This window comes from Coloeus monedula (genome assembly GCF_965178545.1).
Source record: "Coloeus monedula genome assembly, chromosome: 2".
NCBI classification, from domain to species: domain Eukaryota; kingdom Metazoa; phylum Chordata; class Aves; order Passeriformes; family Corvidae; genus Coloeus; species Coloeus monedula.
The window spans coordinates 57,696,426-57,714,831 of record NC_138782.1 but is presented as its reverse complement, the minus strand read 5'-3'; the positions used below and the strand labels follow the sequence as shown (position 1 = coordinate 57,714,831).

The 18,406-nt window shown below is 39.5% G+C and overlaps 1 protein-coding gene across 3 annotated transcripts in view; it reads left to right on the top strand.

The window, feature by feature from the left end:
- Positions 1-9,369, top strand: part of TULP4 (TUB like protein 4) — a 156,290-nt gene extending 146,921 nt beyond the window's left edge. For all 3 annotated transcript variants that reach the window (XM_082303162.1, XM_082303163.1, XM_082303161.1), the window contains one exon: positions 1,453-9,369. In XM_082303162.1, coding sequence (XP_082159288.1) covers positions 1,453-1,569 — 117 coding nt within the window. In that variant the 3' untranslated portion in view covers positions 1,570-9,369. The remainder of the gene's footprint in view (positions 1-1,452) is intronic.
- Positions 9,370-18,406: the final 9,037 nt, after the last annotated feature.

Genomic DNA, 18,406 nt, shown 5'->3' with positions numbered 1-18,406 from the left:
TGAAGGTTATGTAATAAACACAACAGGTCTCCGCAGTGCTAGCTGCACTTGACATCAGTGATGGTTGCAGATGGCAGCTAATTTTGAGTGAACACTGCTCCCTTCTTGCCCTGCTCACAAAGGTTAGCCAGTCAGAAGGTAGCTAAGGCAGTTACATTCCCTTCATGCCAAAATTTTCACTAGTGAGCAACTACCTGGCCCCTGGGGTTGGCTTTTAATGCTAGAGGAGGGAGACACTGACCCACCCCAGAGAAAAGTGCTTCTGGGCCATTTTTGAACCACCTGTAGGTAGAAGGGTCAATGGGTAGTTCAAAAACTCAAAACATTTAATTTCGGCCAGAATGATATGTTACTACTACAACACCAAACCCAGGCTTGTAAGTGGTGCTAATTAGCAGGATGCTGGACTGAGACTCAAGAAATTCATATTTATTTCCTTGTCCAGCTGTAAGTCACTTTTAGTTTACTAAAGATATCAAGGCTCTCAACTTCCTGTGATTTAAGTTGGGAGTTAGATGTCTTAAGTATCCAACACGCATGATCAGTGGTAGTCTTTTGGTTTTGCTTGTATATAACAACAGCTCAAAGGCAACGATCAGAGTCATTTGTGCCCCTTTCTTCTTCAAGTAAATGGCTGTGGATATGTGCCCATGGGCAGCTGTGCAAAAACACCCAACCACACGTTTTGGTGGTAGGGGTGGAACAAAGCCTGACTTGACTCGCACAGTCAGTCCCCGTTCTAGCTCAAGGATCTTCACTGTAGAGCAAATAAAATCTGGATTTCCGACGAAGCAAATGAAAAAATAATAATAGGCCAGACTTCAGATGTTCCCTGTGGAAGAGCAATGAGCAACCTGACTAGTTTTGCTTTTACATTTCAAACAGCTCTCACTGCCCTTTTGCTAATTCATTCTTGCTGTAATTATGTGCTACTGAAGTTTATGCAGAGGAAAACAGAACTGCAAAGAATGAACACCTTATCAGCTATGAAGTGCTAGAGTGAGGAAATTGGTTATTCGCCTTCCCTGAAAGCTCCTTTCTTTGAAAATCAAATCTGTTTTCCTGATGGGCTGCTGACAGGATATTTCCAAGGGAGAGACTGATATTTTCCTGCAGGAAGCATGATGCTGGTGTACCCACAGCTGCTGAAATAATTGGTGACAAGCTACTTAAACCAGTGCTGTATGCACTGTAGAAAAAACCCAGCATGTTTTATCAGTTTACTCTGTGGAGTCAAGTATTGCAGTCAAACACTCAATACAGACTGAAAGTACAGTGCTCTCACTGTTCTTTGGCATCGTATGATAGCTCAAATCATATTAACTGAGAAGGCAAGGTGTTCATACAAAGGAGCAAAAAATTTCCCTCTTCTCTGTTTCCTTTTCTGTGGTTCATTTTTTTTTTGACTTTGTTCTCTTTTTTCCTTCCTTTTCCTCTTCCCCTGCTTCCCAGGTGATGCAGTTTGGAAGAATTGATGGCAATGCTTACATTTTGGACTTTCAGTATCCATTTTCTGCAGTGCAAGCCTTTGCTGTTGCTCTGGCTAATGTGACTCAACGCCTCAAATGAACAAGCAGAGACTGGAGAGAGGAAAATAATAACCTTCTCATAAAGTCCAAACCGGAAAATGTCAGGGCAGCCTGCTTTAGGTGTGCAGAGATGCCTGGGAGTTTAGAAGGCAGTAAAACTGGAAAAGTCTCTTGGTGCCCACCAGAAGGGCATTAACTCTAATCAGTCTCGGGGTGGAGGGTGGGGGGCTGTTTTCTGTTTGTTTGTTTGTTTGTTTGTTAGCTTGTTTGTTTTCCGGTTTCTTTTTCTTTTCAAGCGTTGTGCTGGGTCTCAGAAAGAGCGAAGGGTTGAGAACCATTCAGTGTTATGTGGAGAAGTGTGGCTTTTGGCTTGTTGTGGTGGTTCTGCTGTGTGTGCTACAGTAGCTGGTGTAAGCTCATGGGGGGATTAAAACAGACTGCTCTTTTTGATAGACTGCCTTATCTCATGCTCTTCTTTTTAAAACAGGGAACATGACTTTTTTCTGGTCCAGTTTGTACAACTACTACTACTACTCTATTACTAAAACATCAGTGATAGCAACAAAAAAGTAGAAAAAAAAAAGAAGCTGTAATACTTGAAGATATGTTTCTTCTCTGATATCTGCTAATAAATGAGCACCACAGGTTCCAGGGAGGCTTATATCGGTAAACATTTAATTTACAAACAGTGATGAGAAAGAGAAGAGAAAAAATTGTTGCTGATGGGTTGTCATGGTTTACGAATGGTATTCCCCAATTTAGTGTTTCCACAAAAACACTCCAAACCATGCACCACTCGCTCACTCCCCTGTCCCCTTTTCCCTTCCCTGTGGTGGGATGAAGAGAATTGGAGGCACAAAAGGTAAAGATCACAGGTAGAGATAAGAATGATTTACTGCAAACAGCAGTAAATAAGAAATAAGAAAACAAACAGTAACAGCAGCAGTGTTAATAACAGAGTGCAGAGAGGCGAAGGATTCACACGTGAGTGCTCACCATGGGGGAAGCTCTGCCAATACCTGACTGTGCTGCCACACTATGCCACCCGGATGGGACCCCTTCCCACGGCCCCAGAACATGATGGGAGGTGGTATAGAATAACCTCTGAGTTCTAGCCATGTCCTCTCCTGGCTACTGCAAAAATTAACTCTGTCCTGGCTAGAACCAGAGTTTAAAAACCCACTGTATCAAAGAAGTTGATGTCTGCTTGTTTTGTGTGCTGTTATTGAGGATAAACATCTTTCAGTAGATGACAGAAGACAGAGGAGCAAATAGTTACAAGCATTTCTTCTTTTGTTACTGGCATAAACATCTTTCAGTAGGTGAGAGAAAACTGGAGAGGAAATAATCATGAGCATTGCTTTTTTGTTCACATTGGTCAGCAGTATTCTCTGATTTGGCCTGTAGCTGGGAGAGGTACAGTGTGATCAGATGTATCTCTGAGGCTGTGCCTGTGCTTGTTCCTCATTTCAGTGTGTTTACACTGTGTAAACAGTCTTTCCAGCAAATGAGAAGACCCAGTGTATTCAGTCCTCTTAGCAATCAGTACCAATCAAATGCTACAACAGTGCTTGAGTTAGGAAGGAGACAGAAGTGTAGCAGGTCGTTACAAGAAGAAATTTCATCAGGGAAGGAAATTCATTACAGAAAACAACATCATGGCTGGCTGGAGAAAAAATGAGTTGAAAAAGAAAGGAAAAACTGGACAGAATCGTCTTTTGTCACCTTGCTACTTGGTCCAGCTAAGAGCAGGAAGCCAATGTCTACATGGAGTGTTACAGAGGAAAGCTTAATAACAGCAGTATGACTGTGCAGATCTCTCTGGTGCCCATGCAGACCTGTTGAGCATTTCAGAAGGTTGCTTGCACAGAAGAGTTTCTTTTTTGTCCACGTGTTGTGCACGATTATTTGCTTTTTCTCTTTCCTCCTTGTCAGCATTTTGCTACAGAATATGTTTTGATATGGAAGTAGTTTGACCAGTGTTACACAAACTCCCAAAGTATTCATATAATTATTTGGACATTAGATTACAAAACATCACAGCAGATTTTTTTCAAGGCCCACTGGGAAAGATTTGCTGGTTGAGATGTCGGTGGCTGCTTTGTCTTTTGTCCACATTTTAACTTCTTTACTTGAAAAACTTGGTATAATTTAAGATGAATACGTGTTATTTTCTCTTTGTTTTTCTTGAGTCCTAGTAGTAGGGCAGATGTGTGTTGCATTTGATTTATTCTAGAGGAACATTTCACATAAGACCCTGCTGTAGTAGAAATTACCAATACACAGTGAGCTTCTAAATTCTGCTCTGCTGAGGCTTCCAGAGCTGTACAGCACAGAGGAGCAATGCCAGTCAGAGGAGTTTCAGAGAGTTGCCAAGGGAGGGGATGAGTTAGATTGGGTAATGCCCCACAGGGTAGGTCCAGGAAAAACCACCTGTAAGATGGTTTCATTGGAGAGAGGAAGGAGAAGTAGGAAGGAAGGAGCAGGGCAGTAGATGGTACCATGCCTGTATTATCCCAAAGCTTAGCGGCTTCTGCTTTTGTGTGAGATTGGTCAGGCTCAACATGACCCTTGGCATCTATCAGATTGTTGTTTTCTTTAATTAATTAGTTTTGTTTCCATTAATTGTCTGGGCCCGTTTGTGTTCTTTTTCATGTGCATGATTTATTCAGCAGTTTGAGTGCCTCTATGTATAACGTGTATGGAACGAAGGAACTGAAATAGATTTGGTTCTGGTCCCTTGAAAATCAATGGAAATGTTTAACTTGTTTTTTATTGAGGAAACACTATTAAGCCCTTTGTTTATATTGAGTTATATACCGTAAAAACAGTAGGTTGAATTCTTAGTCCATTGATCCCAGTACACAAAGAGGGAAGTTGGCTGATGAGAGTCCTCACCTGCCCTAAGGTCTGTGCTAGCCAGCTGTACCCTAATGAGTGTTTCACAGGCACACACTGAACACTCTAAGACAAGAAACATACCAGGGCTGGCTTGTTTGCTTGCTGAGGGAAGGGCCACTTAGTCATGTGTCGGAAATACTCAGCTGGAAGAACATCATTAGCCAAAATTCTTGTTACATGGAAACAAAGCGAATATTCTTTTCTGAAGAAAATCTCATTAAGTAGAAGAACTACAGCATGCAGTTTCTTTAACCTTCCAGAGAACATTATTCCTCTTCACTTCGTTCATTGCCAAAATTTTCCAGTTATTAGCAGTTTTATTCTAATGGAGAACCAAGATCTGAAACCCGATAAAAACAAGTAGCAGAGTTAGTAATTTGGTTTCATTGGTCCAGGTCATGATTGCATCCTTCTGATGGCACTCACAAAGAGCCTTGGCATAGAAAGAACTCTGGTTTCTGCCCCAGCAAAGAACAAGGAATAATTATAAAAATTTGGGAAAATAAATGCTATTTCCAACATCCTTTCTGTTTACTTGTCAGAAAATTCTATAAGATAAGATAATCTTTTATCTTTTTGAAAATAATTTAGCCAAGTCTCTTTAACTGATTTTAATGTGTAGAGAATACCCTGTATTAGAGAGAGAAAATGCTCTCAAATATATAGAATTTTAATGAAAGGAGTGGGAAATGTGTAAAAGTCTGAGTGTACAACTGGATCCTAAATTATACAAAGAACAAGTGAAAGTTGGTTTATTTTCCATTGAGATACAATATAGGAAACAAATTTAAGAATGCCCCCAATTAATCACTTAAATCCTGAAGACTGCTATTGCATTCAGCCAAAAGATAGGTGTTACATTTTCTATTTCATTAGTGAAACTCAGTTTTTCTGTAGATAACTTGAGTTCTTCTAGGAAGAATGTAGCAAAGTGTTCAGAAATATCTAGTTCTGTTATAAATGCAGTAATTTCCACTAGTAAAGGATGTTTTTTCCAAAGCTTTTTTTTTTCAGTTGTGCAATAATTTTAACAGTCTAGGGAGTTTGTTTGTTTCTCTTGGGTTGGTTTTTTGTTTTGTTTTAGTTTGGGTTTGATTTTTCTTTAGGGAGTTTTGAGTGGTTTTTTAAAGATAATTTAATGCAGATTTCCTGTTAATGTCCAAAAGACAAATTATTTTTCTTGTGTAATGTAATGAGTGATTTAGGGATTATTTTATTACTATGTATCAGTGAGTTATACACACTTATTTATATTTAAAGAGCATCTTTGTAAGCAATTGTTTGCTAGCAGGTATATTTTGCAGCAAGAAATTAAAAATGTTTCTAGGAAGACCTGGTTTTGCTGGATAATATGCAAAAAATTCATAATGCAGGCAAAAACATTTTTTGGCAGCTAAATGCAATGAGTTTGCTATGGAGAACTGTGCAGACTACAAAGAGTCTAGGTGACTAGTCTTTGGGACCTGCAGAAATCTGTCCTCTGTTTTCCTCCTTTCTTTGTAACTATACTTTGGTTGGGAGTGGCTTAAAAATACAAGGCATGGTTTGCTTTTTCTTGAGGTACAAGATAAGGTGGGTTATGTGATAAGACAGGTTATAACACCATGGGCTATTTGTAAGGAGATCATTGTGTAGTTAGTAGGGTTTGGCGATGGCATAGTTCAGTGCCAGGTGGAGATACAGGCAAACTAGCTTGGAATAAGCTAAGGCACAAGGAATAGTGTAGCAGTAGAAGCATTTTCCTCTGCTCAGCCTTACAATGCTCCTTCTTCAGCTGGGTTCAGCTGGCTCCAGCACAGCCACAATGCTTCTGGCAGGTGCTGCACAGAGCTGATGGAGCTGTGCCCTGACGTTGCCTGCAGCAGCTTTGCCTCTTCAAGACGCTCCATAGGAGACCTGTTGGAGCAGGTGTTCCTCCACTCATCCTTCTAGGTCTACTCCAAGAGCAGTGTGAGGTTGCCATGCAGTTTGGCTGCAACAGCATTGGGCAGAGAAAGCCCTGATGCCAGCCAGCAGCCACGGTGTCCATCTGAAGTGAGAATCTGCTCTGCTGGTGTTGCAAAGGGATAAAACCAAAAACCTGATTCTTTTGAAAAAATAATGGTGATATCCTCGAAATAGATCTCCTAACAGAGTCTAAAAATTGATACTCAAAGTCTGGCATATAGAGTGGCAAATTTTAGCTTGAAACAAGCTAAGTATATATCAGTAAGAATACATGTTTCTGCAACATCCTAAGAACCTATGAAAAGGTGGGGGGTGACAGAGGAAGAAAAAAGGAATTATCACATTAGCAATTTTGCACTCAGTTCCAGAGATCGCAGTAACATGTGCCATGGGCTCCCTGAATATCAGTAAATCTGCACACAGGTTCATCTCAGTGACAGAAGTTTTCTGTGATGCAGCCACAAGTAAAACAGTGTTTTTATGAAGATGCATGAAGGTCTACAGGTGTCAGGCAAGGATATCTAACTTTGCTGAAGCCTTCAGCCTAAACTTTCCATAGGTCCAGCCTTTCCTTGATGTGTCTTTTTAGTGTCCTCTCAGAAATTACAAACAGATTTTGGAGCTTGCCTGATTGTTGCCTCAGACAATTTCTGTGCATTTGCTTTTTGCAGCCTGATGTGTGTGATCCTGTATTACCTTGGTGCCCTCTTACCTCTCAGAAACATTTTACATCCTCATATAAAAAGAGCAGCAAGTGCAAAAACTGATTTGATGAAGTGAAAGGGAAGAGAAGACACAGTAAATTTTTGTTAACTTTTAAGAATGTGTTTCCCAGAGCAACAGTTTGGAAATTGCACGTCTGCAGGACCCAAATTACTCCAGACCAGTAAATCAGAGACTGGTAAGAGATGAGACCCTTGTGTGGCATGCTGACAGAGGGCCAACTTCCAGCCTCACTACATGGTTACACCAAGATATACAAGAGAGCAGAATCCAACCCAAAATGTACTTCCCCATTACTGTGTGATTATAAGGTAAAGATGACTTGTATGACCCATACATCCACTCAAGGAAATTATAGAGCATTAGACAACAGACATGTTGACAGCTCCATATAACCCCCCTTGAAGAATGCTAGAAGTAAAATCCTGGCCACAGAGTAGTCATTCAGATTTTTGACTTGGTTATTCCCATTCCTAGGATTTCATCACAGGACAGGAGGGCAAGCTGTTTATGTTATTTAGGGATTGGCATAATGGTTTTCCCAGTGTAAGAGAGCAAGTCAGCTATACTGCTTACAAAAATGGGAAAATCCTAGTAGACAAATTTTGTTTGTATTCATGTCCCTTCTCCTTCAAGGCACAAACCTTCATTAGCAAATACCAATTTAGAGTTCTGCTGCCCTCAGGAGTAGTCTGCAGAGAGATACCACAGGTCCTCTTTACAGGATTGGAATTTACATGCACCATTCTCAAAGGAATAAAATTAATTACTACTTGTGAGCAACGGTCTATGCGATTCATTTTGTCTTTGTATTTATTTAATTTTCTTCTTAAAAAGTCCCACAGAGATGTTTTAAGATGAAAAGACTCTGCTTTCCCTCTTGCCTGATGTCGCCGAAGATGTATCAGGAGTTTCTTTGGGCGGTTTGATTGTTGCTGCATCTTGAAAATTTTTAAGGCAAAAGCAATTAATGAAACAAAAGAATGAAATGTGATTCAGTGAAGCAGTTCTTGCTAAGAAAACAAAAAGCTTTACCCTTCAACTTTTGATTTTGCAAATGAATCTGTAAGAGAAATTTGTCTTTTAAGGCAAATTGATTGATTGGGAGCACCATGCAAGTGCACTGGTTTGCTGACACAGAGCTGACTGCAGGATCACAACATGATTTTGTGAGACAAAATTAAATAAATGAAAACACCAAACACTTACCTATCCAGAGTGTTCAATGAAAAAGTTAGATGGTGTGATGTCAAAGCCTGCCTGTCTGTTCTTAATCCTTGCCCTCTGGTTTACAATTTTAAAATATGGTCTGATTCAGCAATTCTAAATCTTGACAAAAGTTGTCTATTTTTGGAATTTTATCTGACTGGCCAAGTAGATGGCTTAAGATACAGATAAAGATTAAAGTAATAATAAAAGAGAAACATTTTGGAACAGTGTGTACACACCTGAGTTGCAAGTATTTCACAGGAATAATGCTCAGCCAGTAATTCCTACGTATGTTGTTTGAAGCTATTTGTTCAGAACTTTTCTAACTTTCCCTTTGTTTCTAGTTTGCTTGATACTTGTTTTGCCTTTGGTTGCTTTTCACTTCCATTTCACTATTTCTGCATTCACTGCTTCTTTTTCTGTTTGTGTGTTGTGTGTTTGGGGAAGGGTATGTCTGTTCAAGATCTCGTTGTTTATTGTAGATAAAATATATGGTGTTGTGGAATAGCATGGGGATGCATTGGGTTGAAAAGGCACTGTAGTGTTTCCTGAAAAAGAAGGGGAGTTGCATTTGTTTATAAATGCATTATTTTGGTACTATAAATTTGAAAGTAATTTGGGATTTTTTTTTCTTTTTTTTTCCTTTTTTCTTTTTTTTTTCTTTTTTTTAAATTTAATGAGCATAGAGTCATGCAGGTGCATACATTCTTTAGTGAGCAAGCCCAGCATGTTTTTCTTAAGGCTTTGGAAAATTTGGAACACCATGTGTGAACTTTACTTACCTAAACTGCTTTTAAATTCTATTTTTTTGAATCTCCTTTTATTTTTTTTTTTCTCCCGAATTTACCATGGTACACTTTGTTTCCATTGTACCTAAAAACTACCCTGATCTGCCTCTCCTTTTATGTATCTTGTGTAATAGATTTTGCAGGAGGTGCCTAGAAAGTATTGTTGGTTTCCCTATAAAAATGTGGTTTGTCCAGATTCTTTACTGTCTACATGATTGAGAGATGGACTGATTGCCCTATTTTTCCTTGATGATTTGGAGTTGTAAGAGTTGTCCAGCTGTTGCTTAATAAAATTTTGCAGACTAGAAAGTTGCTGATTTGTTTCTGTTGCATTCTGCATCTTGTCGAGCACACATTAAGTACTTTTAAAGCAGATGACAAATCTGTGCTGGAGCAACCTGAATAATAACCAGCCAGATGCAATTATGCTTTCTCTTTTCAGTAACTGTACCCACAAGTTCCACTGAACCTGATGCATGAGCCCCATCATACCTTGTGTAATTCACATGGGAGGATGGATGGCAAAGATTTTGTGGTGGTGATGTTCCCATCTGCCTGGATATCAGCTGATTCTTGTGATATATCTACCCTGCTTGCTTTCCTTTTTAAGGAAATTGCTTTTGGGGTTTGTGGTATTTCTCATTTTGTCATTGATAAACTGGAAACCTTAACATCACCACAAGGGATTTCCTCTGTCCTGTCACCTTTAACAACAGAATAAAATGCTATGATGGCCAGTGTTTATTCTCTGTTTTTTTTAAAAAAAAGCATTCTGGGAACAAGTTAAAAAAAAAAGGTGGTAAAGTAGCTTCTCTTGCTTGGTGAACATCCTAGCTGTGGCACAAATGAGAAAATGCTGGCATGGATCCTCATAATGGACCCAGGTTACCACTGGAGTTTTGCAGGGGCCTCTGCTGGATCCTCACCTCTTCACCATGTTCATGGGTGCCCTTAAAAAAAGCTTGAACATTGAGCTACAAAGTTTATTGATGATGTGAAGTTATTCAAAATACTAAAGGCAATGGCCAATTGTCAAGAATCTCAGAAAGTCTATGGAACTTGACAATGCAATGGCAGGTGAAACTCAGTGTAGGTAAATGTGAAGTGATACATGGGACAAAAAAACCCACACCTAATTTCACATTTGCAATAATGGTCTCTGCAGTGATCTCTGCTACTTGGGGAAGACCTTTTGACAGATGGATAGATAGTGCTCTGAAAACATCGAGTTGGTGCTCAGCAGCAGTTAAAAGAGGAAAATAAAATATTGGTAATGATTAGGAAAAGAACTGACAGCAAAGTAAAAGATACAGGATCACTGTATAAAATTGCAGTTCGCTGCACTTCTTGTACTGTGCAGTGCTGGTCCCCTTGTCCCAGAAAAGGGAGAGATCTAGAGAAGATTCATAGAAGTGCAGAAGAAGGCACAAACCAACATCTACGTGAGGAATTAGTGTGAAGTCTAGAACCCTTCGCCCTGGAAAAGAAACAGCTTAAAGGAATTGCTAGAGAGCCACCAGAACAGGAGTAGTGTTGAAACGTGGATAGGGATTACCTGTCTTCTCTTCCTACAGAAAAACTAGGAACTGTAAAATGAAAATAAAGTGAAATACTAGAGGGGCAGGAAATCAAACAAAAGAAGGAGGTTCTTCAAGGAGGTGACTAGCCAAAGCCACTTTGCCAAAGGATGCTGTGATACAAGGAGTTCACAAGAATTCAAAGACTGGGAAAGTATATGAATGAGAGATCCACTGGGACACGAAGCAAACTACCACAGGAGCTGAAAGTTCCCTGAGCTGAAAATAGTCAGATGTCTGGGAGAGTATTAGGGGAAATACCATATGAATTTGCTCTGCTCTCACTCTTTCCAAGGAATCTGCAAATGGCAATTGTAGGAGACAAAACACTGGGCTTTACTGGAATTTCACTGTGAACGACTGTCATTGTACATCAGCATTTCTAAGTCAAGCTTAAACCTGGAGTGTCAGGCTCTGGGAAGAGGAGAAGGGGAAGACTCCCAACCTTGTGTCTGAATGCACATTGCAGCTGTGAAAAGTTCTCTTCTAGCTCGGGGAAGGAATGCTGGGGCTCTGCCAGTGTTCATTAAATCCCCCTTAGCTCTAAGGGGGGGTTATCTGATGAGTTTTCAGATAAAATTGAGCTTCTACTAAAATGCAGAAATTATGAAATTAGTTGTTAAGTTTGGAAACAGAGAAATGGAACAGCAATATAGCTTCTGGTCATGGCACTCTGCTTTGGCCTTTTGCTTTTTTGCTTTGCCTATAGTGTCAGTGTTCACCTGAACTAGTAACAGGCCAGGTGAACTGTGCTGATTATCACAGTTTTCTTTTATATCAAGGTTCTAGAAGTTTCCAGTTTTTTTCTTCTTTGTGAAGGATGATTGACTTAAAATACAGTCAACTTTTGCTTCCCTGCCCTTTTCATGGCAATTTGGGGGTGTTCTGCCAGCTATAGCACTGGTAATTGCTTCAGTCACAGTAACAATCTGTATCTGCTTTGCTCCAGGGAACCGAGCAGGTGCAGTTTGGTTTGTTATTCCAGAAGGTCGGTTTTGGAAGGCCCCTTTCTGCTGGGTGCAACCAGGTAAATTAACACATATTGTCACTTGCAGTTTGTAAATAAACGACAAGCTTGTTGCATCACCTCCACGTGTGGGAACAGAAATGTGAGCAAAAGAACACTGGAGCTGTCAATGGCTCTGGAGATAGAGGAGGCGTGAAAGGAAGCAACCAGGTCTGGAGAGGCAGTTTGTTGCAGGGAGGTGACAGCTGAGACATGCTTGCCTGGAAATAGCAGGTGATGCAAATGCAAAATTTATCGATTAACAGGGGCCGCAGTAGACAAATTAAAATGTAGACCTTTAGGAAAATACCCTAGGAGGGGTCCTATGATTGTTTTCTTGCCTTGTAGAGGGACTAACAGCTTTTAGTTATTCTTTTTTATATATGATTGTGGTTGTTGTTGATAATAGTACAATCTTGTTTTTGTTACTTGAATGAACACAAGGGTGATTTGTGCCCATTGCTGCGTGTTGTAGAGGTCAGGATGTACAGACACCAAGGGAACAATATTTAATCAGGGGCTTTTAAAAGACAAGCTGGTAATACAGCAACTATACATATAGTTAAGTTTGTATATACAATTTATTAACTACTGGTTAGATCATGAACTTTTTCACTAAGATAAGTTATTGCTCTTGATGTTCTCTCAGCAGCGACATATTCCACTTCATATTGGCATTCATACCAAAATAACTATCAATAATAAAATAGCAATCTTTACTTACTGCTAATTTTTTCAAAAGCAGCTCAGCTTTCATTATGCAATTTTAATGGGATAGGAAGGTAAGTAATTACTTAATTGTGAGAGAGTTGTACAAGATCAGAAAAAAAAAACCTGGAGCACTTCATACCAATCACAATTCATCTCAGACCTTTCATCTTGCTCCTATCCATTATGGATGTCTGTTGCATACCCTGGTTTTCTGTTCTGTTTAAAACTGTCAGATTTCAAATCTTTGTTAGATCAAAGGGAAATCTATTCATCTTGGGGAGTGTTTTGCTTTGTTGCATCTCCTGATACTTCTATCCTTTCTAGCCGTTCCACATTTTCTTCCATTTATCACTTCCCCATGGCTAGAGGAGGAAAGTTAGATTTGAACTCCAGGAAGTAACATTCCTTTGTTCTCCTCCTTTCTCATTGCTCTCTGTGGTGATAGTCCTCTCTCTTAAAAAAAAGAGCTTAGTCGTCCCCTTTGTTGCACAGTTTTTGTGAGATTAATTTCTTCCTTTTTCTTCCAAAGCCATTTAGCTATTTTTTACTCTTTTTGTAATCTGAAAGAATGTTTATTTTAGTGAAGAGTCTGTATAAGGCAGTTATAGCCAAAGGAAGATGCTAAAAATGATTTAAACATCACAGAGTTTTCTAATTGCTTCATGCAGAGGCAGCCAAATGCAGAGTCTCATCTGTAGAAGTCATGTAGCTGTGATTTGACTTTTAAGTGACTTCTCTGTCTCATTTATGATTTTTCTAATGAGGGAAGCATCCTTATTTTCATCAGATCTATGAACATACCTTAGGATTTTTGTCCCTGAGCTGATGTGGCAGGTAGTGTCATCTGAGGTGGCAAACAACACTTGTTGTCATTTGTAGTTTGTAAATAAACTTCAAGCTTGTTGCATCATTCTAACAGGGTTTATTTGTTTGGCTTAGAGAGTTTCTGAAACCAAGATTCCAGTTTTATTCATAAATCCACTGCTAGTATTGCTATTTATATGATACTAATAATTTTACCTGAAGTTTAAACAATATACAGGTTTTAGTAGATTCATGTCAACAGAACACAAGTGTAAAAAGAGAGAAGACATCTTTCTAAAACCCATCGCAGATACATAATTCACACTGGAAGTTCTGCTATGAACTTCAGAAGTTCCCAATGCTGATAGTGTCCCTCAGGCCATAAACTGAGAGAGCATCATCTGGAGAACTGCCAGAATCCACTATTAGATTCCACGTTGGAGATTATGGAAAACTCAAGCAAGAGTAAAATGTCACAGACTGAGTATCATCAGAAGTACCGCAGTTTGTGCATGACAAAAAAGTTCTCCAAAGAGCAAGGCAGTAGAACTGAGAAAGAAGTTTCTGGGAAGTCAGGGAAGATGTCATGGGATAGGAGACCAGTAGCATATGAGTCAGAATGTCAAGTAAGGACAAAACAACTTCATGAGTGGATGCATAAGCATAAATCACTAGTATTGAGGTATATCAATGCAAAATCCGCAATGATGGTCATCCATGACATCACTAGAAAGACAGTGGCCGTGGAAGCTTTTTTACTGTGTGAATATTAAATGTGAAAGTAATCAAAATACAGTGTTAGATGGTGAGAATGATGGCCTAAAATCTAAATATTCTGAAATAGAAAATGTTGCATACTAAGAGCAATTTTATTTATTCAAAGATAATACAAATTAACAATCTCATAGAAAGATTGCTGGCATTGCTGAAGTTATAAGCAAGCCAATGAAGAAAAGATCCTAGATGTGCATCTGGATAGTTCTGAAAGATTAAAACATGGAATTAATGAAGATAAATCAATATTTATCATGTGCCAAAGGCTGTTGCATTAATCTACTATGTGGAGACTCCTGAGTGCAATGCACAAAGTTCAAAACAATTTCATCAAAAGAACAGATGATTAAAATTATTTTGACAATTGATGATGTCAAGTGTCTTTAAATTGGATTCTTTTGGAAGAATCTTAGAGTGGCATGCAACTGAGAAGCAATCAGGTGAAGAAATTCAAAGAACAAGATGTACAATGAAATTTGTTCTCAAGATTTTTAAGTTAGGCGATAATTATATGAATGATATATGATAGTATCATACAATGCAACTGACAGCCATGATTTAACTGATTAAGATCACTCATTAGGAGTTAGTAAATAGGACTTCAAAATATCAGGTAAGTGTTAATACTTTGCTAGAAAAGTTGGAGGGCACAGTGGTGCGAATGAGGCAGATGCTGTTAATCCATTTACTGCTTGACCAATTTCCGCTCTGATGTTGTTGATAAAATATTAAAGTCTGTAAAGTTAGGGAAGAAGAACATAATGATACCAGGAGGAATTGTCTTAGACATGATTCAGCTGCATAGAAACATTATAGCTAGACATCCAAGTAGAAATATAAGATGTTTTGAAGGACCAACAGAAAGAATGGAGTTGGAAAGTGCTTGGGAAAGGACATCAGAGGAATTTCCTAGGAAAAATACAAATTGTTGTACAACACAGAGAGATTAAGGATTCCCTGTGTATTCCCTAGACACTGGCAACATTGGATTGTTACACGTGTGATTCCTGCTGATATCATTGTCTCTGTAACTACAGAATCAATTTAATCCAAAGAAGGAAGAGCTAAGTGATAACTGAGTGTTGTCATCATCAGGCCATTAGCACTAAACAAATGAAGCTGCAAAATTCATGGAATGTTTGATATTTCCAAAAGATCGCAGAAAAAAGAGAAAGGTTCAGATTGATGCAACAGAGGGTCCAAAGAATTTGTTCAAGAACAGAACAGTGCAGCAATAGAAAAAGGTTTTTAATCCCATCAGCATCCCAATCCTCATCAAATTTGTGTCAGAAGAGACTAAATTTGTGTGATAAATTTCCCATGTTGTGATCAGTAGTCAGTAATTTGAAAAACCTCAGACTTCCTAAATTCTCTCTTGAAAATCTGGTGGACTTCTTTTCATGCAGTCTGTGCTTCAAGTAATGGGTACAAAACGGCTACAGTTACCACTGAGGACATTTTTGTGCTTGAGCTTAGCCTGGGATGCAGCAATTTTATATCTAAGCCAGAACATCTGATGATTGAAGCACAAGCCTGGACAAGATTCACAGGCATCCATGAAGTCAAATGCTCGCCCGAGGCTGATGTTTGTGGATCTGAAACAAGCCTACATGTCTTGCTGGGAGTGAGGGAAAATTGGGAGGCAGAAAACTCATGCAGGTGTAGCACCAAGAACTGGTGAGTTCATCAGATGTCTTTGAAACATGAGGTAAAATCCAATGATGGGCAATACTTGGTGTCACTTGGTTTCTTGTACTAGCCGTTCTTCCAAAATGGGTGGAGTAGGTCCCGGCTGTCTGTGGGCGTGCGCTGTGTCCAGTTACACTGGGATTTGGAGGCAGTTCCTGCAGGGCAAACCTCTCGCTCGATCCTGTAAGGCGTGGCCAAGCAACTGGCGCCCAGAAGAATGTGGACAGGGAGTGGATGTTTGGATCCTCCCCACCATGGCTGCCCGTCACATTTATTGGCAAGTGTGTTGTCTGTAGTCACTGTACATGTCCAAATCAGCAGTGCCTCTCCTTGAACAAAGAGGTGTAAACTGCAGCCCTCTGCAGGTGCAAGCTGCAACTCTTGGCCTAACAGAAGACTAAAAGAAATATTGAATAACATCATTTCATTGGGATTTGTAAACAATAGAGGTGAATTATATTTGAAATAGAATCTTACAAGTGCTTTATAGTTTGTAAATATGTTAAGGTAAAATACTGTATTGTCTATTTAGGATGCTTTTAAGCAGTAAATGTATATAATTCTTATAGATATTACCAATTTTTTACTGAAAAATATGTAAAGCTTAAATGTTAGAGTGCAAAAAATATGTTGCTAACAGACAGAACACCATTTTTTAAAGCTTAATTGTTACTTTGAAGCTACCAAAGGCTGTAGGATCTGAAAAAAAAAAATCTGGCAACACAGATGTCTTCAGAAGTATTATTAAAGTTAGCTTCTTCAAATGACACCAGCATTTGAATTTTCTGACCTTGGTTCATTGACTCTGTGAGCTGAATGGCAGTCCCAGGAGCTTTACACGCAGCAAGCTCACAAAGTTAGCTGGATATTTCCCCCAGGTGCTCCCTCACAATGACTTTTCTAATGCAGTGACACAGAGAAGCCCTATAACTACAGTTATCTATGCTTGACTCAGAGTGACTGAATAAGCCAGCTTTTCAGCTCCACAGTGTTGCGTTCTAACAGCTCCCCTTTTATTGCCTTGTTCTTTATTTCCCTTGATGTATTCATCGAGCCAATTAAAAAGAAAAAAGAAATCAAAATAAAACCAACTTCAACACAACACTTCAGCTTTCCAGCTATGTTACACAGAGCATACCAGACAGCCTCAAAGGAATTTGATCTATTGGTGATGGTAAGTGTGGAGGGGGTGGTGAGGGTGGGCAGGGGCTTTTCAGGACACCACATCAAGAATGAACAGGAAACATCCCCAAAGCAAACACCAGTTCCTGAGGGGCACCTGTGGTAGGAGTAGGAAGGCAGGACAGTTCACCCTAATTCACTGGGCCTCCATGAATTCACTGAGAGGGGGACTCTCCTGTGGAGCAGGTGATGGAAAGAGATACAGACTGAAGCAGTAGAGATTGAATACAATCTTTGGAAAGCCAGAGATCAGAGAGCTGCAGGCTGCAGCAGTGTCTTATAGTATGTCACAAAAATAAAGTGACACAGATCCTTGCTGCAACAGAAGTCACATGGGACTGCATAGCAGTGGGTTTCAGCAAACTAACAGGAGGAATACTCATTGTAATTCCCTGAGGGACCAGACAGTACACCCACAGGCAGCCAGGAAAGACAGCTTGGATCAAAGAATTCTGAGTCTTGAGAGCAGTGCTGAGATGTGAGAAAGTAAACTGTGTTGTGTTGGATTGCTCGTGGTACAGATGCAACAAGGAGTACCCAGGACATGGATTTGGTATAAACTGGGATCCAAAGAACTGTAATTTCAATAATTCTCAGCTCTCTCTTGTGGACAGCAGTAACTGGATGGAATCCTACTATAGCTTGAAACATACTGCACAGCCCCCAAATTAAATGCATCTAAAGAAACTCCTTTCTCACATAAGAAGGTGTCTTGGCAAAAAGTACACTGAGGCATTAGGCAGGGTGTCAAGAGATTCAAAGTTCTGGAGCCAATTCTGCAGTTTTAGCTCTAAAGAAAAACATCTCTCTCCAAAGTACAGGAGGTACAAAGTACATGAGCTAACTTTAAGAAAAAATGTGGGAGTCTACCAGCTATACTTTATCACCCTGAGTGATGCAAGATGGTATCACATACTACTTACTGTGGGAGAACATATTGCTAGACTTGAGCACAGTTAACACCTTCCTTCCTCTTCTGCTCAAATACATGGGTGAATCAAGCACAAAATTAAGTGTCCTGCCAAACTATTCCTCAGTATAGTTAATGACTTGCAGTAGTAACCAGAACTGATCTAGGTCAGTTCATCCTGTTTCACTCTTTCTTCAAAGGGTTGAGACTGGACTAGTTTGTCATCAAGAGTGGCACAGAGCAGGCTGAAGAGAATTCCAGCCAACTGGTGGGCAGTTTTAATGTACTTCATACAGTCTGATACATTCTAGGAGCCTGAAAGATGCTTAGCTAACAATATTTGGAAAAAGAAAATAGGCAGCAGAAAGTAGACCAGCCATGCAGGTAAAGTAATAAAAAGGATTATATTGGAGTCAGTTAAAATCTGGAACATAAGCATGTAAACCATGAGAAAGTAGTTTTAGGTGGTATGTTATTCTGGAGGGAAAAAAAGAGTTCTTGTCCCACTGTGTCCTTTGACACTATTGTTTGAGGTTATTACCTCAATTTGTAGACAAAATTTAATTCACAGGGCATATGATGAAATAGTGCCTGGGATTTCAATAAAGAAATTGGCAATAGCTCCTGTGAACGAGGTGAGCTTTAAATGGATTGTG